General features: G+C 38.8%; 1 protein-coding gene across 2 annotated transcripts in view; it reads left to right on the plus strand.

The window, feature by feature from the left end:
- The window catches only part of F8 (coagulation factor VIII), a 150,272-nt gene that overhangs the window by 62,161 nt on the left and 65,837 nt on the right, over positions 1-22,274 (plus strand). For both annotated transcript variants that reach the window (XM_043897873.1, XM_043897874.1), the window contains 4 exons: positions 1,743-1,836; positions 5,875-6,089; positions 9,724-9,868; positions 17,540-17,749. In XM_043897873.1, the coding sequence (XP_043753808.1) occupies positions 1,743-1,836; positions 5,875-6,089; positions 9,724-9,868; positions 17,540-17,749 (664 nt within the window). The remainder of the gene's footprint in view (positions 1-1,742; positions 1,837-5,874; positions 6,090-9,723; positions 9,869-17,539; positions 17,750-22,274) is intronic.

The raw sequence follows: 22,274 nt of genomic DNA on the forward strand, positions 1-22,274 counted from the left end.
TAAATAAATGGAAGAGTAGGGGCAAATCTCACATAAGAATTCCAAATCAATTATGTAGCTCTGTGATCTGTTTTTCTGAATTTCTGTACAAGGTTAGGTCTGCATCTAGATTCTTCTTCCTACCCCCATTTCTCCTCCTCTTCTTCTTCCTGCATGTGGATGTCTACTTGTTCCAGCCCCATTTGTTGAAAAAACCGTCTTTGCTCCATTTGATTGTCTTTGCTTCTTTGTCAAAAATCAATGGAATGTACTCATGTGGATCTAATTCTGGGTTCTCTTTTCTATTCCAAAAGGAAGTTTTTAAAATGGCACTTCATTATGTACTAGTACACAGGAGGAGATGTCATCGTTAGATAGGAGCTGATTTTAACAGGAGAAAATATGGTCATATATGCATCTAGGTTGGTAGACTTGAGGGTGGGAGGATGAGGAATTTCTTTTCTGAATGCATCTCCCTTCTCACTGAAAAAAAGAAGTACCTGAGCATGAGGATCAGGAAGCAAAAAGTAGCTAAGTGGGAAGATGAATTTCTAGGAGAACAGAATAACTAGGTAGTTTGAGCATCTGTTTGAGATTTTTGATCATTAATTTATCATTAGTAATGATATTACATTAATTAATATATAATTATATTTAGTGCTTTTGAACTATGGTGTTGGAGAAGACTCTTGAGAGTCCCTTGGACAGCAAGGAGATCCAACCAGTCCATCCTAAAGGAAATCAGTCCTGAATGTTCATTGGAAGGACTGATGCTGAACCTGAAACTCCAATACTTTGGCCACCTGGTGCAAAGAGCTGACTCATTGGAAAAGACCCTGATGCTGGGAAAGATTCAAGGCAGGAGGAGAAGGGGATGACAGGATGGCATAGTTGGATGGCATCACCAACTCAATGGACATGAGTTTTAGTAAACTCCAGGAGTTGGTGATGGACAGGGAGGCCTGGCATGCTGCGGTCCATGGCGCCACAAAGAGTCAGACACGACTGAGCGACTGAACTGAACTGAATATATATAATTGATTAATTTAATTAATTAAATCACACAGAGCTGTGTGATTTTTCTCCTACATCATTCTGCTGCTTAGGGGCAGGCAAGGAATAGGTTGTCAGTGGGCTTTTCCCAAATGAGTGGGTGTAAGATAAGCCTGTGAGTAGAAGTTTGTTTTTTTTTTATCCTCATATCATGCAACCTCAGTATAGAGGCTGGTTGATAAGTTCAGGGTGCTTAATGATACTCCCATGTTATCACTCTTCTATTGTTCCTCTCTTTTGGAAAGCTCAGGCAGTCATATGATGCCAGCTGCCACCCTTGCTTAATGCTGTAATCAACTGTCCCCCTGGTCCTGTCTGCTCATCTAGTGAAGATTTTATCACTTGAACCACTATTTTCCTCTCCACTATTGGGAACTCAGTGCCCAAATGTTGTGAAAGACTGAGGGGAAGTAGTGTCCTCAGCTTACATCCAGATTTCAAGTACTAGTGTCAGAAGGTACAAGGAATTCTTCCTGAAGCAACTAAAATAATTTTAAATAAATGAATTTTAAAGAAATGAGCCTTTAATGAAAAACCTAAGTAACTATCTGAGCAATTTTACAAAAGAACACATATTTTGAGCTTTATCTAGGCTCAAACCCCTATACTGTAGATACAAGGCAGCTTTTATTTTCTGGAGACAGGCCACATATTGCTTCTTGATCCTAACTGTCTCAGTACTCAACCTTATATCTCATTTATACTTTCAGATTATATTTAAGAATCAAGCAAGCCGGCCATATAACATCTACCCTCATGGAATCACTGATGTCAGTCCTTTGCACTCAGGGAGATTTCCAAAAGGTAAGCTTTACCTCAATTTTCTAGGCCTTACCTACCTGTAGATACAGATGAGGACACAGCCTCAACAACAACAACTACAATCATGCACATGTATCACCCCACCCTTAATTCTCTTAAGTTTTATTTTATTTAAAAATATGCCTTCATTTTGCCTTCACTTTTTTATTTGTAAAATAATTATTAATTATTTTATTACAATTTATGTATTTGTAAAATAATTATTTATTTTATAAATTATTCATTTGCTTGGCTGTGCTAGGTCTTCATTGCTCCCTGCAGGCTATCTTTAATTGCGGAGAGCGAACTACTCTAGTTGTGGTGCGTGGGCCTCTCACTGCAGTGGCTTCTCTTGTTTCAGAGCATGGGCTCTAGGGCACATGGGCTCAGTAGTTGGGACGCAGGGGCTTAGTTGCTCCATGGCATGTGGAATCTTCCAGGGACCAGGGATTAAACCTGTGTCCCCTGCGTTGGCAGGTGGATTCTAAACCACTGGACCACCAGGGAAGTCCTTGCCTTCACTTTGGAAGGATACTTTTCCTGGACATAGAATTCTGGGTTGGAAAGCCTTCATTTTTTAAGTATTTCAACTTCAGATTTTTGGCAGTTACCTCTGTATCTCAAAAAAATCATTTATTTGCTACTCCTTTGTTTTACAACTTTATATATTTATATAAAGTTATTTACATAAATATATATTTATAGTTACAACATTATATATTTAATTTTGTGTTAAATAAGGATTTAGCATTATGCCTCTTCCTAGTCCAGTTGTTTTAGACCTTTATCAGTGTTTTAGTTCCTCAATTGGCAGCAATTAAAAAATATGCTAAATACCTACTTTTTATATCTTTATGATATTACCCTAAGAGTACTAACAACTGTCCCCTTTTCCATTTCCTCTCATCTATTCTTCCATTTCTCAACTGCTGCCAGCCATACCTTTACTTTTATAAAACTAAAGCTGATAACATTTACATTTTGTTCTTTAATTTTAAATAGCTCCTTGAGTTTTCTATATATTTATTTTAAACTTTAAAAGTCAAAAAACCAGCATTTATATTATTTTAGTATGTGTTTCTTTTTTTTTAACTTAAAAGCTTTTTTTTTCCATTTATTTTTATTAGTTGGAGGCTAATTACTTTACAATATTGTAGTGGTTTTTGCCATACATTGACATGAATCAGCCATGGATTTACATGTGTTCCCCGTCCCAATCCCCCCTCCCGCCTCCCTCCCCACCCCATCCCTCTGGGTCTTCCCAGGGCACCAGCCCCGAGCACTTGTCTCGTGAATCCAACCTGGGCTGGTGATCTGTTTCACCCTTGATAATATACATGTTTCGATGCTGTTCTCTCAGAACATCCCACCCTTGCCTTCTCCTACAGAGTCCAAAATTCTGTTCTGTACATCTGTGTATCTTTTTCTGTTTTGCATAAGGGTTATCGTTACCATATTTCTAAATTCCATATATATGCGTTAGTAGAGTGAAGTAAGCCAGTATGTGTTTCTTACTACAAGAATATGAGTTTATGGCAGAACTAGGTGGTATGCTATGGTTATTCTTTTGTCTACAGTTCCAATGATTTTACTGTTACAGCCAAATGGATTATCCTTCTTTATTCTCTACCAGTAGTTCAAAATCATGGTGAATTTTAGCTTGCAGTATGTTGAAGTGAAGTAAATTTGCTCAGTCGTGTCTGATTCTTTGCAACCCCATAGACTGTACCCTACCAGGCTCCTCCGTCCATGGGATTTTCCAGGCAAGAGTACTGGGGTAGGTTGCCATTTCCTTCTCCAGAGGATCTTCCTGACCCAGGGATCGAACCAGGGTCTCCCACATCATAGGCAGATGCTTTACTGACTGAGCCACCAGGGAAGTCCCAAGATATGCAATATATTAAGACCATACTAATCTTATACATTTTTTGTTTATATTCTTGAAGAAAGGCTTTCTTTTATCATGAGAAGAAATATATGACTTTTCACCATATCCTTAGGTCCTACAGCTTCTTAATCATGCTATTTATTAGTATCTGATCCTTTTTTCTTCTAAAGATGTTCTTGTTGTTCACCAGCTTACTGTTCTAATATGGGTGATTTGCTTGCTAGGCCTGCTACAAAGCTGCCATCTCTGGATTTCTTTATTTGGACTTGTAGGCTAGTGCCATACCTCTCTTGTCTTGTACATTTCTGGATTTTTATTTCTTTTGTTTTTCTGGAAGTATATCTTCAACATACTTCTGAGTGCATTTAGTATATAGGGGATAAACTCTATGAGTCCTTCAGTATGATATGATGGATAGCTAGGCTGGTTATAAATAACTTTGAATCCTCTGTTTTCTAATCCTCATGGTTGCTGGTCAAAATTCAAATGCAAAATTGATTTCCATTCCTTTATGTGAGAAGGGCACAGAAACAAAATTCTGGGTAGATATTGAATGTGTACCCTGAAATTTGGGGGCATCTGCAAATCCACTTCTTAGTAACTTGCTTTTTATGTGGAGCACTCTGAAGAAGAGAGGATAAGAGTGAGGCAGCTTGCCCTTCCTGTTTGACCTCCCAAGGATACATGTGTTTTTTTCTGTAAGAAGTAAATACAGTTGCAAGTAGCTGGCTTGGTCTCTTTTTGAAGATACCCTATCTGAGAAGACAGTGTGAGGGAAGCCAGAAATAATAGGCTTTTGGATATATCACTGGGTGTAACCAGAGCTGGTTGGGGAGAGGAGGGCTACAAAAGAATAGCTGAAATAAGCCTCTCTCATGGCATGGAAGTGCCCAGTGCTGGGGTCCTGATGGTCACTCCAAGGAAAGTATGTGCCTCCCGTAAGAGAAGACCATCATTCAGGCACCTGGCACAGAAAAAGCATTGGTGACCAAACTGTAGAGAAAGTACTCACACAGCAGGATCTATTAAGAAACAATCTATTTTCCCTTTCCTCTAATACCCACCCACCCTCACTCCCTATTATGTGTGCTTAGGGAATGGATATAGCCTGGATACTCAGGTATTAAACATATTCAAAAGTGAGTTTTAATTATGAAAAGCAGACAGTCCTTGTCCTGAGGACCCATTAGCCCAACAGTTCAGGTCAGTCAGTCAGTCATGTCCGACTCTTTGTGACCCCATGAACCACAGCATGCCAGGCCTCCTGGTCCATCCCCAATTCCCGGAGTCTACCCAAACTCATGTCCATTGAGTCGGTGATGCCATCCAACCATCTCATCCTCTGTCGTCCCCTTCTCTTCCTGCCTTCAATCTTTCCCAGCATCAGAGTCTTTTCCAATGAGTCAGCTCTTCACATCAGTTGGCCAAAGTATTGGAGTTTCAGCTTCAACATCAGGCCTTCCAATGAACACCCAGGACTGATCTCCTTTAGGATGGACTGCTTGGATCTCCTTGTAGTCCAAGTGACTCTCAAGAGTCTTCTCCAACACCACACTTCAATACCATCAATTCTTTGGCATTCAGCCTTCTTTATAGTCCAACTCTCACATCCATACATGATCACTGGAAAAACCATAGCCTTGACTAGACGGACCTTTGTTGACAGTAGCCCAACAGCAGATTTCAATTACTGATTCTATTCCTCACAGACATCAGATGCCACAAGTCTTGATACCCCATGTGAGTTAAAACTTCATTGCCCAGTCCTGTGGCATCAATTCAGGCCAATCCAGCTTTGATGTGTCTTTCTTTTTTTGGCACTTGGGTTTTTTTTTTTCTTCTTGATGCATTTTCAGTTATACATTTAAAATCTTTCCAAATATCATCTATTATTTCTTTGTATTTGTCAGAGTGGGGAGACCTGCCCATTTCAACTCAAACTAACATGCTAGCAGAAATCTCCTGTACCTATTTTTATTATAAAAAGTTGCATGAATCTTAAATTTATAAGAGGTGGTAAATTTAATTTTCACTTACTGGGAAACTTCATATGTACATATAAATGGGTAAAGCCATTGTGATAATGATGTAATTACCAATATATTCCTTGTTATACTTCTAATCAAGCTGTTTTTGGGTTTGTGTGTGGGTAGGTGTGAAACATTTGAAAGACATGCCAATTCTGCCAGGAGAAGTGTTCAAGTATAAATGGACAGTGACTGTAGAAGATGGGCCAACTAAATCAGATCCTCGGTGTCTGACCCGATATTACTCAAGTTTCATTAACATAGAGAAAGATCTAGCTTCAGGACTCATTGGCCCCCTTCTCATCTGCTACAAAGAATCTGTAGATCAAAGAGGAAACCAGGTGAGTTCATCTCTTTGCAAGTGCTGAGTCTGAAGCTGAAATGGAATGAGGAGGCATATGCATTTCCAAATAATACCTCCTATATTCTGCTCTCAATGGATGTCTGCCTAAAGCCTGCAGAAAATACAGAAGTCTGCAATATTGAGCAGTGAAAGAAGTGAGTTGGATTTATGATAGCTTTTATTGACTTCGGTGTAATAAACTTGCCTGCTGGATGGACAGGACAGCCTGGGCCCTAGATTATTTCTATAACACTCATTCTTAGCCTAAAATTTCACTCTCGAAGTGATCTTGCCCATTTTTACATGATCAGTTACTTTTAGATTACCCACAAATCTATATGACTGCCTAGATGTCTCCCCTGTATATTTCATTGTGATTGACTCAAAATACTTCTAAATGAACACATCTAGCATAATACTTGGCATTTAGTAGTTCAACAAATATTTGTTGAATAAAACAAGTGAAGTGGAAGTCACTCAGTTGTGTCCGACTCTTTGCGATGACATGGATTTCATGGAATTCTCCAGGCCAGAATACAGAAGTAAGTAGCCTTTTTCTTCTCCAGGGGATCTTACCAACCCAGGGATCGAACCCAGGTCTCCTACACTGCAGGTGGATTCTTTACCAACTGAGCTATCAGGGAAACCTGAGTAAAACTGAGGAAACATATAAAATATTTCAGAATATGCTTAGAATTTGGACCACTTCTGCTGTTTTAGAAAAATAAAGTTAAATACTCTGAATTTAATAAGCTTAAGTTCAGTTCAGTCCAGTCCCTCAGTCATGTCTGACTCTTTGCGATCCCATGGACTGCAGCATGCCAGGCCTCCCTGTCCATCACCAACTCCCAGAGGTTACTCAAACTCATGTCCATCGAGTCAGTGATGCCATCCAACCATCTTATCCTCTGTTGTCCCCTTCTCCTCCCACCTTCAATCTTTCCCAGCATCAGCGTCTTTTCAAATGAGTCAGTTCTTCACATCAGGTGGCCAAAGTTTTTGAGTTTCAGCTTCAGCATCAGTCCCTCCAATGAATATTCAGGACTGATTTCCTTTAGGATGGACTGTTTGGATCTCCTTGCAGTCCAAGGGACTCTCAAGAGTCTTCTCCAACACCACAGTTCAGAAGCATCAATTCTCTGGTGCTCAGCTTTCTTTATGGTCCAGCTCTCACATCCATACATGACTACTGGAAAAACCATAACTTTGACTAGATGGACTTTTGTCAGCAAAGTAATGTCTCTGCTTTTTAATATGATGTCTAGGTTGGTTATAACTTTTCTTCCAAGTAGCATGCATCTTTTAATAAGCTTAATGCTTCAAAATAATTCATTGCCATATTGCTGAGGCTTGACTGTGTGTCTATTTGATTATTTATGATATATAGGATTCCTTCTAGTCTGAAAAGGTCAATCTTCATTGCAATCCCAAAGAAAGGCAGTGCCTTTCAAACTACCTTACAATTGCACTCATCTCACACGCTAGCAAAGTAATGCTCAAAATTCTCCAAGCAAGGCTTCAAATGTATGTGAACTGAGAACTTCCAGATGCTCAAGCTGGATTTAGAAAAGTCAGAGGAACCAGAGATCAAATTGCCAACAGACGTTGGGTCATAGAAAAAACAAGAGAATCCCAGAAAAACATCTACTTTTTTATTGACTATGCCAAAGCCTTTGACTGTGTGGATCACAACAAACTGTGGAAAATTCTTCAAGAGATAGGAATACCAGATCATCTTACCTGTCTCCTGAGAAATCTGTATGCAGGTCAAGAAGCAACAGTTAGAACCGGACATGGAACAACAGACTGGCTCCAAAGTGGGAAAGGACTATGTCAAGGCTGTATATTGTCACCCTGCTCATTTAACTTATATGCAGAGTGCATCATGCAAAATGCCAGGCTAGATGAAGCACAAGCTGGAATCAAGATTGCCAGGAGAAATATCAATAACCTCAGATATGCAAATGATACCACACTAATGGCAGAAAGGGAAGAACTAAAGAGCCTCTTGATGAAAGTGAAAGAGGAGAGTGAAAAAGCTGGCTTAAAACTCAACATTCAAAAAACTAAGATCTTGGCATCGAATCCCATCACTTCATGGCAAATAGATGGGGAAAAAGTGGAAACAGTGACAGACTTTATTTTGGGGGGCTCCAAAATCACTGCAGATGGTGACTGCAGCCATGAAATTAAAAGACACTTGCTCCTTGGAAGAAAGGCTATGACCAACCTAGACAGCATATTAAAAAGCAGAGACATTACTTTGCTAACAAAGGTCTATCTAGTCAAAGCTATGGTTTTTCCAGTAGTCATGTATGGATGTGAGAGTTGAACCATAAAGAAAGCTGAGCGCCAGAGAATTGATGCTTTTGAACTGTGGTGTCGGAGAAGACTCTTGAGAATCCCTTGTACTGCAAGGAGTTCCAACCAGTCCATCCTAAAGGAAATCAGTCCTGAATATTCATTGGAAAGACTGAGGCTGAAACTGAAACTCAAATACTCTGGCCACCTGATGCGAAAAACTGACTCATTTGAAAAGACCCTGATGCTGGAAAGATTGAAGGCAGGAGGAGAAGGGGATGACAGAGGATGAGATTGTTGGATGGCATCACCGACTCAATGGACATGAGTTTGAGTAAACTCATGGTGATGGACAGGGAAGCCTGACATGCTGCAGTCCATGGGGTCGCAGAGTCGGACACGACTGAGCAACTGAACTGACTGACTAGTCTGAAAACATTTCATGAACTTTAATACAGATAAAACATTTGGCACACAAACCCAGAGCAGCATACATTTGGACTAGTACCTTCCCTGACTAATTTTACCTAATTATAGTTTTCCTGTCAGTTTTTGGAAGAAGACGGAAATGTACCTACATTTTCCTATCTTTTTCCTCAACGTTTTCATTTCTGTAGTAATGGGTTATACAAAATGAAATTTATACATGTTACTGAAGTTTATACATTAAATCTTAACAGATTTATTTAGCAAGTGACAGCTAGTAACTTTGGTTCAGATACAAACAGCTCCTCTCAAAAAAAAAACTTTAAACTTTGTATTATAAAACTTAAAAGTAAAAAAAAACTTAAAATTATTAGTGTTAGTAAACATTTATGATTCATCTTAACTTTGTTATTTAAATTTGTTTTCTATTTTTAATTTTTTATAGTTAGCCTTGTGGAAGGACATTTGCTCAATGAAAGTTTAGGAAGGCATTCATCTTACTTGATTTGACTAAATTGTTTAAGAAAGACCTTGAATAATCACTTGGGTCTTTAAAGAGTGAAAATCCTCTAATCTGAACATGGAGAGAATGAGGCTACAGACTCCATGAAAAATATCATCCAGCATATGACCTTGGGACCAGAAGAAACTAAGTTTAATGGGTCCAGTAACCTCTTTCCCTGAGGACACACTTGCTTTAAACATACATTCACTGCTCATAGCATCCACTCCCACTCCTAAGCCCTGGGACATACCATAATAGTGACCCTAGGGGGAAAATGGCATTGATCTAGAGGATTATGGATATATCATATGCATGCCATCACTTACATCACAGGCTGCTAATTTCTACCTGATAGTACTAGTAACATTTCTTTCTTTCTTTCAATGCATGCAATTAACAGATGATGTCAGACAAGAGAAATGTCATCCTGTTTTCTGTATTTGATGAGAATAAAAGTTGGTACCTCACAGAGAATATTCAGCGCTTCCTCCCCAATGGAGTACAGCCCCAGGATCCAGAGTTCCAAGTCTCCAACATCATGCACAGTAAGTGATCCAGCATTTAAGTCCAAAGAGTAATGGATAAAGGGAAGTTGAAACTGCCAAATAGATGTGCAGTTAATGCATTACTTTATATGCCTCACAAGATTCATATTTCCTTAAAATTATTATATATGAGCATGTGCAATTTTATATAAATGCATCAATATGATCACATAATGCATATATATTTTCTTTTAGAAGGCATCAAATATCTACAGAAGTTTATTTTAAAGGATAAATAAAATAAGAGACACAATTTTCATTTACCCAAACATACATAAACCTTAATATGAAATGTACTCAATCAGTAAATTACACATGAAATACAAAGGGAATATGCAATTTCATATATAAATATAGCTGGTAAAACAGTTGCCAGCTTAACAGTTTAACGGTCAAATTAATCAAGACATTGTACATGAAAAAAATGCAACATCTTTTTTCCAGCTTTATTGTATATATTTTAAGTGTAAAACATGATCTTTTTTTACCCTAAGCAATGCCACCTGCTCCTCTCCATTCAGCCCCCACTTGCTGGTGGCAGATGTGAGTGTCTGGGGTACTTTTCTGCTGGGAGTTGCTTTTAGGCATGTAATCTGTGGGTTTTATTTATTTTTCCTCCCGGTTAGGTTGCCCTCCAAGATTCAAAAACTTCCCCCAGACCCGCCAGTGAGAGAGTTTCCTGGTGTTTGGAAACTTCCTCTATTAGGACTCCCTTCCCGGGACGGGTCTCCATCCCTAATTCTTTTGTCTCTCTTTTTATCTTTTATATTTTGTCCTACCTCCTTTAGAAGACAATGGGCTGCTTTTCTGGGTGCCTGATGTCCTCTGCTAGTGATCAGAAGTTGTTTAGTGGAATTTGCTCAACGTTCAAATGTTCTTTCGATAAATTTGTAGGGGAGAAAGTGGTCTCCCCGTCCTATTCCTCTGCCATCTTAGCTCCTCCGATCTTTTTTATATTTATTTGGCTTCCTCTTCACTTTTACCTGCCCACCTCCTTCCATCTTATACCTTTCCACTAACCATTTTGTGTTCAGGTAGCCCATGTTAAAACATATTTTTCCATGATTGTATAATCATATATAAACACATATATGTTGTATTAGTCTGCTAGGCTTGCCATAACAAAATCCCACAAACTGGGTGGTTTCAACAGAAGATATTTATTTCCTCAGAATTCTAGAGAGTCAAAGTCTAGATCAAGGAGTCAACAAGATTGGTTTCTTCTTATAGGGAAAGTTGTAGACAGACATGTGCACACACAGAGGAAAGACCATCTACCAGCCAAGGAGGGGGACTCAGAAGAAACTTAATGATCTCATTTTAAATAATTACCTATCTAAAGATGCTATCTCTCAATGCAGACCCATTCAGAGGTACTAGGGATTAGAACTTCAGCGTAAAAGTTTGGGTGGGAGCACATATGTGTATGTGTTTATACATTCACACAAGTCAGAATGGTCAAAAATATGAAAAAAATTCCAATCTCACTATAGAGAAATGCAAAATTGAATACCATCGTGATAACACTTTAAACCTATCAGACTGGCAAAATTATAATACAATTATTACTAGTGGTTGTTGTTAGTCGCTCAGTCATGTCTGACTCTTTGCGACCCCATGGTCTGTAGCCCACCAGGCTCCTCTGTCCATGGGGTTCTCCAGGCAAGAAAACTGGAGTGGGTTACCATTCCCTTCTCCAGGGGATTTTCCTGACCCAGGGATCAAACCTGGGTCTCCTACATTGCCGGAAGATTCTTTACTATTTGAGCCACCAGGGAAGCCCTATTACTAGTGGGCTTGTGAGTAAAAGGATACTATCGTACAATGCTAGTGCATAACTACCACAGTCTTTTTGAAACCGATCTGATTGAAGCCATTTAAATTAAAAATATGTGCCTTCTGAAGTTCTGGTTCTGATTAAAATAGAATCACTCTGGCAATCCTACTGGATTTTTCCTTAACAGCATGCACTGAGCAGCTGTCTGAGAACCCTGAAAAGTAGTTGGCAGCAAGTAAATTGGGGGAGGAAATTAGAAAGATTTAAAAGAATGCAGATTGGAAGTAAAGGAATAAAACTGAATATGACATGATTATCTACATTGAAAATCTCCAGATATCCACAAAAAAGCCCCTAGAAATAAGTGAGTTTAGTCTAATTGCAGAATGCAAAGCTGACATATAAATTTCTATATAACAATAGCCTAGTAGTCGAAACTTCAATTACAAAAATAATACCATTTATAATGCCTCAAAAAATGAAATACTTAGGCCAAAATCTAACAAAATGTGCAGGATCTGTACACTGAAAATTACAAAACACTGATGAAAGAAATTTTAAAAGACCTAAATAAGTGGAGTGACATATAACATCCATGGTTTGGAAGACTCAATGGAGTGAAGTTGTCAGCTGTTCCCAAACTGATTTATAGATTTAATGCAATTCCTATTAAAATCCCATGATGATATTTTTTGTTGGTAGGGAAAAGTATATTATAAAATTCATATGGAAATGCAAAGGCACAGGAATAGCCAAAACAATTTTGGAAAAGAAAAATCAAGTTGGAAGACTCATACTATATTATCTGATTTTAAGACTTCTATTCCCTGGTAGCTCAGCTGGTAAAGAATCTACCTGCAATGCAGGAGACCCAGGTTCAATTCCTGGGTCAGGAAGTTCCCCTGGAGAATAGATAAGCTACCCACCTCAGTATTCTTGGGCTTCCCTGGTGGCTCAGATGGTAGAGAATCTGCCTGCAATGCAGGAGACCTGGGTTCAGTCCATGGGTTGGGAAGATCCCCTGTAGAAGGGCATGGCAACCCACTCCAGTATTCTTGCCTGGAGAATCCCAATGGACAGAGGAGCTTGGTGGGCTACAGTCCATGGGGTTGCAGAGTCAGACACAACTGCATGACTAAGTGCAGCACAGCACATAAAGCTAAAGTAACCAAGATGGCATTGTATTCACAAAGTTGGATGATATAGAATGTCTAGTGCAGAAATAGACCCACACACATGCAGCTAACTGATTTTTGATGAAGATGGAAATGCAATTCAATGGAGAAAGGATAGTCTTTTCAACAAATAGTGTTGGAACAGTTAGTCACCCATATAAAAAAAGATGAACCTCAACCTAAATCTCACACTTAAAGATTAACTCAAAATGGATCATAGATCTAAATGCATAATGTAAAACCACAAGAAGTTTTTTTAAAAAATAGAAGGAAATTTTCATGACCTGGAGTTAGGCAAAGGGTTCTGATAAATAACACCAAAATCAAAATTCATAGGAGGAAAAACCTGATACATTGAATTTCATCCAAAAGGAAAAACTGCTCTACATAAGATACTGATAAAGACAATGAAAAGAGAAAATATTTGCTAATCACATATACATATCTAAACTCTCAGACTCAGCAGTATGAAAACAAACCCCTAAAAATGGATAAAAGATTTTAATAAATACATTACCAGAGAAGATATATGGAAGGCAAATAAGCACATGAAAAAGTTACTCAACATCATTGACCATTAAGGAAATGCGTATTAAAACTCCAGTGAGATATCACTCCAGGGCTATTTTAACAACCAAAATAAAACAAAATGGATAACATTAAATATACTGGCAAGAGTGCAGAGCAATAGGAACCCTCATGCATGTACAATCAGGTAGTCACTCTGGAAGACAGTTTGGAAATGCAAATCAAAGTCACAATGAAATATCACCTCACATCCATTAGAATGCCTGTTATCAAAAGATAACAAGTGTCGGCAAGGATGTGCAGAAATGGGAACCCTTGTACACTGTTGGTGGGAATGGAAGTTGGTACCACCATTATGGAAAGCAGTTTGGAGGTTCCCCTCAAGTTTAAAGATAGAGCTATCATTGTTGTTGTTGTTTAGTCATTCAGTCATGTCTGACTCTTTGCGACCCCACAAACTGCAGCATGCCAGGCTTCCCCGTCCTTCACAATCTTCTGGGGTTTGCTCAAACTCATGTCCATTGAATCAGTGATGCCATCCAACCATCTCATCCTCTGTCGTCCCCTTCTCCTCCCGCCTTCAGTCTTTCCCAGCATCAGGGTCTTTTCTAATGAGTCAGTTTTTCGCATCAGGTGGCCAAAGTATTGGAGCTTCAGCTTCAGCCTCAGTCCTTCCAATGAATATTAGGGTTGATTTCCTTTAGGATGGACTGATTGGATCTCCTTGCAGTCCATGGAACTCTCAAGAGTCTTTGCCAACACCACAGTTCAAAAGCATCAGTTCTTGAGCACTCAGCTTTCTTTATAATCCAACTCTCACATCCATACATGACTACTGGAGAAACCATAGCCTTGACTAGACGGACCTTTGTTGGCAAAGTAATGTCTCTGCTTTTTAATATGCTATCTACGTTGGTCATAACTTTCCTTCCAAGGAGTTAAGTGTCTTTTAATTTCATGGCTGCAGTCACTATCTGCAGTGATTTTGGAGCCCCCAAAATATAAAGTCTGCCACTGTTTCCACTTTTTCCCTATTTGCCATGAAGTAATGGAACCAGATGCCATGATCTTATTTTTTTGAATGTTGAGTTTTAAGCCAACTTTTTCACTCTCCTCTTTCACTTTCATCAAGAGGCTCTTTAGTTCCTCTTTGCTTTCTACCATAAGGGCGGTGTCATCTGCATATCTGAGGTTATTGATATTTCTCCTGGCAGTCTTTTTTTTTTTTCTTCTCTCCTGGCAGTCTTGATTCCAGCTTGTGCTTCATCCAGCCCAGCCTTTCTCATGATGTACTCTGCATATATGAGAAGTTTATTCTATCTGCATGGGATTTATATGTGTTGTCTGATTTTGTATTTCCTTTTTTCTAAATTTTAAGTTTTTTCTTTTTAATTTTTTGATCCATTAAGTGTTTTTAAATTCCAATTGTTCTTTACTATTTTGGAAGTTCTGCACACTTCTGTTTTCATTGTTGGAGGGGACTTGCCTTTGAAATTTTACCCATTATACAGAGAATGTTGTTGTTTGTTTTGTTTTGTTTCCAGCATTATTAATATAAAGTGGTCATACAACATTGTATTAAACATTAAGGTGTACAATGTATCTACTTCATACACTTATATACAGCAAAATGATTTGATTTCCACAATGATTTTAGCTAACACCTCCAGCAGATCACATAATTGCCATTTCTTTTTTTTTTTTTTTTTTTGTGATGAGAACAGTTCAGATCTAACTCTCTTAGCAACTTTCAAGTATATAAAATACAGTATCACTAATAAAATCACCATGCTGTACATTAGATCCTCGGAACTTTTTCCTCTTATATAGCTGGAAGTTTGTACCCTTTGACCAACACCAACCCATTTCCCCAACACACACCCCAGCCCCTCATAATCACAATTCTCCTCTCTGTTTGTATGAGCTCATCTTTTTTTACATTCCACATGTAAGTGGAATCATAAAGTAATTCTCTTTCTCTGACATTTCATGGAGGATCACATTTGATTTGTAATGTTGAGCATCTTTTCCTGTACCTGTTGATCATCTGTATGTCTTCTTTTGGAAAATAAAGTCTATTCAGTTCACCTGCCCATTTTTAAAATCAAATTGAATTGTGTTTGTTTGTTTTCTTACTGAATTATATGAATTCTTTATATATTTTACATATTAATCCCTTATCAGATATATGATTTACAAATATTTTCTCCCATTCCATAGGTTGCCTTTTCATTGTGTTGGCTATTTTTTTGTGAAGATTTTTAGTTGGATATAGTCCCACTTATTAATTTTTGCTTTTGTTGCTTGTGCTTTTGGTGTCATATCAAAAAAATTATTGCAAAGATGAGTTTCCCTATGTTTTCTAGTTTTACAGTTTCAGGTCTTATGCTTCAGTCTTTAATCCATTTCAAGTTAATTTTTGTGTATCATGTAATGTAAAGGTCCAAACTCATTCTGCATGTGGCTATTCAGTTTTCCCAACACCATTTATTGAAGAGACTATCTTTTCCCCATTGAATATTCTTGGCTCACTTGTCATTTATTAGTTGGCCATATATGTGAGAGTTTATTTCTGGGCTCTTGATTGTTTTCCATTGATTTATGTGTCTCTCTTTATTCCAGTGCCATACTGTTTATTTCTTTTTTGCCATACTATTTTAATCATTTTTTCTTGGAGTATAGTTTGAAATCAGGAAGTGTGATACCTCTAGTTTTGTTCTTCTTTCTTAGGATTGCTTTGGCTATTCAGGGTCTTTTGTGGCTCCACATGAACAGCCATCTTTTCCATTAGCATTTACCAAATAGTTCATTCTTTCTGCTACTGTTCTGGGATGCTCCCTTTATCATATATTAAATTTCCATTTATGTCTGTATCTGTTTCTGGACTCTATGTTCTGATTGATATAATCATCTATACCTGCAACTCTGTGCGACCCCATGGACTGTAGCCTGCCAGGCTCCTCTGTCCATGGGATTCTCCAGGCAAGAATACTGGAGTGGATAGACATTCCCTTCTCTAGGGGATCTTCCCAACCCAGGGATGGAACCCAGATCTCCTGCATTGCAGGCAGATTCTTTACCACTGGAGCCACCAGCAACCATACCTGCATTAAGACCATGCTTATAATTACAATAGCTTTAAAATACCTTTTATCACTTTGAAGAGAAGAAACTTTGATTCTGAGTTAGTTGCACTAAGCTAGTGTCTGAGCATAGCTTACTGGATTTGTGGGCCACCACCTTGCAGAGTAGACAAACATTTATTGATTGGATAGACAGATATATGGAAGAGGCTTTCAGAAACAATTCTCTTAATAAGTTGAAATCTATTTTACTTTTTTTTTTACTTTTTTATTTACTTTTCATTCAGAAATAATTTCAAACTTACAGAAATGCTGCAAGAATAATAGAGAACTCCCATATACACTTTATCCAGATTCACTCATTTTTAAGATTTTGCTATGTTTTCTTTATCATTCTTTCTTTTATATACATATTTTATAACTTACTTTCAACGTGAGAATAGACTGTAGACATCATATCCCTTTATCTTTTAATACTCCGTTGTGTATTTCCTATGAATAAATATATTCTCTTACATAATCAAAGTGGAGTTATGAAATTCAGAAAATGTAGCATTGATACATTATCTAATACATAACATAATATGTTTATCTAATTGACAGCCAATATTCCAGTTGTATCAATTAATGCTGTTCTTTGTAGCATTTCCTCTTCCCAGTTCAGGCTCTAGTCCTGGACCTAGTTGTCCTGATTCTTTGAAATTTGTTTCCTTGAATTTGGAACATTAGCAGATAATAATTTTAATCACCAGATCAAGGATTTTCTTGTTTTTTTCCTCTGTATAGTTATTATTTTTCTCTTTGCAATTAATAAGCAGTGTGTAGGGAGATACACTGACACCATGCAAACGCTCTCCTCCTCATTAACCTGCTGCCCACCACATAGCACCTAAATGCATCATTACCATGGTCTACAACTCTCCTCATTTTGAGATTGAAACCTAGCTGATCAAGCATTACAGTTTGCTTTTTTGGAAGGTATAATGTTATCTCCTTTTGAGAATAAGATATGGAGCATAACTTATAATCATTTATAATCATATCATGACAATCAAAAATAATAAATCCAGATACTGTTAAAATCTTCTATTCTCCATTTCTTTTGCAGGCATCAATGGCTATGTTTTTGATAGCTTGCAGCTGTCGGTTTGTTTGCATGAGGTGGCGTACTGGTACATTCTAAGTGTTGGAGCCCAAATTGACTTCCTCTCTGTCTTCTTCTCTGGATATACCTTCAAACACAAAATGGTCTATGAAGATACACTCACCCTATTCCCCTTCTCGGGAGAAACTGTCTTCATGTCAATGGAAAATCCAGGTTAGTTATTTATATTATTCTTTTACTAACAGCAGTGTTTGCTTCACTGGCCATTCACATGGTTTTTTGCCCACTAGCTCACATCTGCCCACTAGCTCATCACATGCTAAATGGTTCAGGTGATTTTGGTAATTGCAAGGCATTTTAATGATAGAACCATATCAAATGAGCTTCACAGGTGGCTCAGTGGGGACAGAATCTGCCCACAGTGCAGGAAATGCAAGAGATTCAGGTTTGACCCCAGGGTTGGGAAGATCCCCTGGAGGAAGACATGGCAACCCACTCCAGTATCCTTGCCTGGAGAATCCCATGGACAGAGGAGCCTGGCGGACTACAGTCTATAGGGTTGCAAAGAGTTGGCCATGACTGAGCATGCACGCATGCACACGTGCACCAGAGCAAATGTTTAAGTTAAAAGTCTTTGCTTTTTTAAAAAGTACCTTTACTTGCTGTGGGCCAACCTTTTAAGTGTGTTTATTAGACTGTAGTGGTGAATATACATTTATATCTGCAGTTAACACACAGGGGCTGGCTAAATATGTTTCTGAGTGCCTTGTGAACGTTGGTTTTGTTGGTAAGTGCATAATAATCTCCTCTTGCATGCATACATACCATCAAACCACTGTGAAGCCTTCAGGACAAACATGACTGTCAACTTCTCATCACCTACCTCCCTCCAGAATGACTCAAAAGCAAAGCTTTTGAGTGCATCCAGTCTGGTGATCAGGAGGGACACCGACCCTGTCTAAACCTGACAAATTGTAGTCATTCTCTTACACTTATGGCTTTTCTGGAGATAAATTCTCATGGGGAAATTTCTAGGGAATCAAAACCAATCTTATCATATAAAACCATAGATTCACCTTCATACCCAGAAACTCATCTTATACTTCAGCAATGTATTTTTGTGGGAAGTGAGTGAAGAAGACCCTGACAGAACTCCAATAATACCTCTGAAAGTATCTTGTTTCTTCATGTTTATATCTTCATTATCTGCTTTGCAGCTAAGTTGCAAGGTCTCAAAGACCTTGTCATCTTGTTTGTCATTGAATCCCCAATGTTTATAGTGCCTGGCCTATAGTAGATACTTAATAAACATTTTTTCAATGAATGAATAAATTAAAAATGTGCAAAAATGTTATAAAACAGTATGCATAATATGATTATAATTGTCTAAACCAAAGAAAGTGTGTGTGTGTGTGTGTGTGTGTGTGTGTGTAGGCAGAGAATGCTATTTAAAATATCAATATTTTCAGAAGCTTGTAAACTACTTTGGTGATCAGTTAAATTCTAAAGACAAATTAAAACTCTGCTCTTTGTTTCTTGAGGGGAAATTTTCTATCTTGATTATAAAGCTCAAGCTAAATAAAGCCCCTGGTCTATGTTGCTGATTTCTTATTTTAACTTCACTGTGGTCATGTAACAGACTCTGTATGATTACAGTTATTTTAAATGTGGTGAGACCTGCCATGCACCTTTGACACTGGCACCACCACAGCAGGTGTGCTCAGGCTCAAAACACAGGCATAGTGAATTCCATTGTCACACTAGGCACCCGCACTCCAAACAGTGGAATCATCACAAATGCATGTACGTCTCTGCCCCCAGAAACCAGCACTATTACCCAGGTCTGTGTGCTCACATGCCAGACCCAGCACCAAGAATCCCCTCAGCTAGGACCTCAGTCTATGGGTGAAAAGAAGAACAAAAGAACCCCAGCAGCCTTCACCACCTAGGAGGTCAACAACCCTCACCACCATCATGGACACTCAAAGCTTTGACAACCAAGGACCCTCCATAATTTTGCTGACACTGACCTCAGCTGACCGAGCTGCATGTGGTCTATGCTGTTGTGCCCTCGCTGGAACTGGAGCTTCTGAATCACACGCTGAAAAAGAAAGAAAGAACCCAGAAATTCTGGAGCTAAAGAATACAGTGAATGAAATGAAAAAATGCAACAGAGAGCTTTAAAAACACACTTGATTAAGCTGAAGAAAGAATCTGCAAACTCCAAGATAAATCTTTTGACACTATTGAGTCAAGAGGAGAAAAAAAGGAATGAAGAGAGCCTGCAGAACTTACGGAATACCATTACATTTTTCCAAAAGAGACAGAGAAGTGACCAACAGGTATATGAATATGCTCTCAACATCACTAATCATCAGGCAATGCAAATCAAAACCACAGTAACATATCAGTTCATACCTGTCAAAATGACTGTTATCAAAAAGTCAGAGGATGACAAGGATGTTGGCAAAGATGTAGAGAAAGCATCCTTGTGCACTTTTGGTGGGAATGTACATTGATGTAGCCATTATGAAGAACTGTGTGGAGATTGCTCCAAAAGTTAAAAAGAGAACTACCATCTGATCCAGCAATCCTGCTTCTGGGTATACGTACAAAGGAAATGAAATCAGGATCTTGAAGAGATACCTGCACTCCCATGTTTATCACTGCACTCTTCATAATAACCAAGACATGGAAAGAACCTAAGTGTCCATTCATGAATAAATGGCAGAGTAGAAAGACCCTGAGCTCACCTCCTCTCACAGGCACACCACAATCACAATTATTTATAGAACGACCATCAATGGAAAAGACTTGCACCTACCAGAGCAGATCTCCTACAACTAAAGCTATAAAGAAGGAACTGCAATAAGACAGTAGGACAGACATCATGATATTGTCCAATCTTATATCCCTGGGTGGGCATTTCACAAATAGGAGAAGAATTACAGGTGCAGAGGCTCTCTCAAAAGAAGTAAGACGTATAGCCCCATATTAGACTCCCCAGTCCAGGGATCCTGGACCAGAAAGACAAACCCCCAGAGCATTTGATTTTGAAGGCCAGTAATGCATACAATTGAGAGTCCCATAGAGCTGGGGGAAATAGAGATTTCACTCACACGGTCCAGGGAAAAAGCAGGAATAGGAGGCTGGGTCAGACTTGCCTGCTGATTTTGGAGAGTCTCCTGGAGAAGCAGGGGGCAACTGCAACTCCTATGTCCCTGGGGACATAGAAACTGGTGGCAGCCATTCTGGGGAGCTCTTTCTACCACATGTACACTGGTGCTTGCAAATGCCATTGAGGAATCCTCTATCTGGCTTATTAGCAAGAAAATGCAGTCCTGTCCTGGCTCAACATCTATAGGTGCCAGTTCTGGGACACATGATGGCAAGCTAATAACTGGGCATGAACACAGCCCACCCACCAACAGACAGGTTGCCTTATGAACCCCCTGAGACACAGAATCCCCTGGACATGGCCCTGCCCACCAGAGGGCACAGGGTCTGTCCCTGCATACCAGTGTGCAGGCACCAGATCCAGGACCTCCAGCCAGAGACCCTGGGACCAAGCTCTACCCACCAGTGGGCAGGCACCAGCCCTAGAATTACCTGGACCCTGGTCCTGCCCTTCAGTGAGCCTGCTATAGTCTCAGAACCAGCTTCACCCACCAGTGGATGTCACTCTTTGTCACTATTCGCCATCATTATCTGCATGTGACATGATGCTGTACATAGAAAATCCTAAAGACAGCACCAAAAAACTACTAGAGCTCATCAGAGAATTTGGTACAGTTACAGGATATAACCCCACTAGGGCTTCCCTTGTGGCTCATCTGGTAAGGAATCTGCCTGCAATGCGGGAGACCTGGGTTTGATCCCTGGGTTGGGAAGGTCCCCCTGGAGAACAGAAAGGCAACCCACTCCAGCATTCTTGCCTGGAAAATCCCATGGACAAAGGAGGCTGGCAGGCTACAGTCATGGGGTCACAAAGAGTTAGATGAAAGACCTGTACTCATAAAACTATAAGACACTGATGATAGAAATCAAAGATGACACAAACAGGTGGGAAGATAGATCATGTACTTGGATGGGAAGAATCAGTACTGTAAAAACTACTATGCTACCCAAGGAAATCAACAGATTCAATGCAATCTCTATCATATTACCAATGCCATTTCTCACAGAACAAATGACACTGATTAGCCAAAATAATCTTGAGAAAGAAAAACAGAACTAGATGAATCATCCTCCCTGACTTCAGACTACAAAGCAACAGTAATCAAAACAGTATAGTACTAGTACAAAAAACAGAGACATAGATCAATGGAACAGGGTAGACAGCCCAAAAGTAAACTCACACACTATGGTCAATCTATCACAAAGGAAGCAAGAATATACAATGGAGAAAAGACAGTCTCCAGATACTGAAGAAAAACTGGACAGATACATGTAAGAGAATGATATTCGAAATTATCTAACTTAATATACAAAAATAAACTCAAAATAAAGACCTAAACTAAATACTATAAAACTCCTAGAAAACGACATAGTGAAACACTCTTTGACATAAACTGTGGCAATATTTTTTGGATCTGTCTCTTAAAGCAAAGGAGATAAAAGCAAAAATAAATAAAAAGGACCTCATTAAACTTAAAGCTTTGCACAGCAAAAGAAACCATTGACAAAACAAAAACAGAAAGACAACCTATTGAATGGGAGAACATATTTTGCAAATGAT

The sequence above is a fragment of the Cervus elaphus genome, chromosome X (assembly GCF_910594005.1).
Source record: "Cervus elaphus chromosome X, mCerEla1.1, whole genome shotgun sequence".
In the NCBI taxonomy this organism is placed as follows: domain Eukaryota; kingdom Metazoa; phylum Chordata; class Mammalia; order Artiodactyla; family Cervidae; genus Cervus; species Cervus elaphus.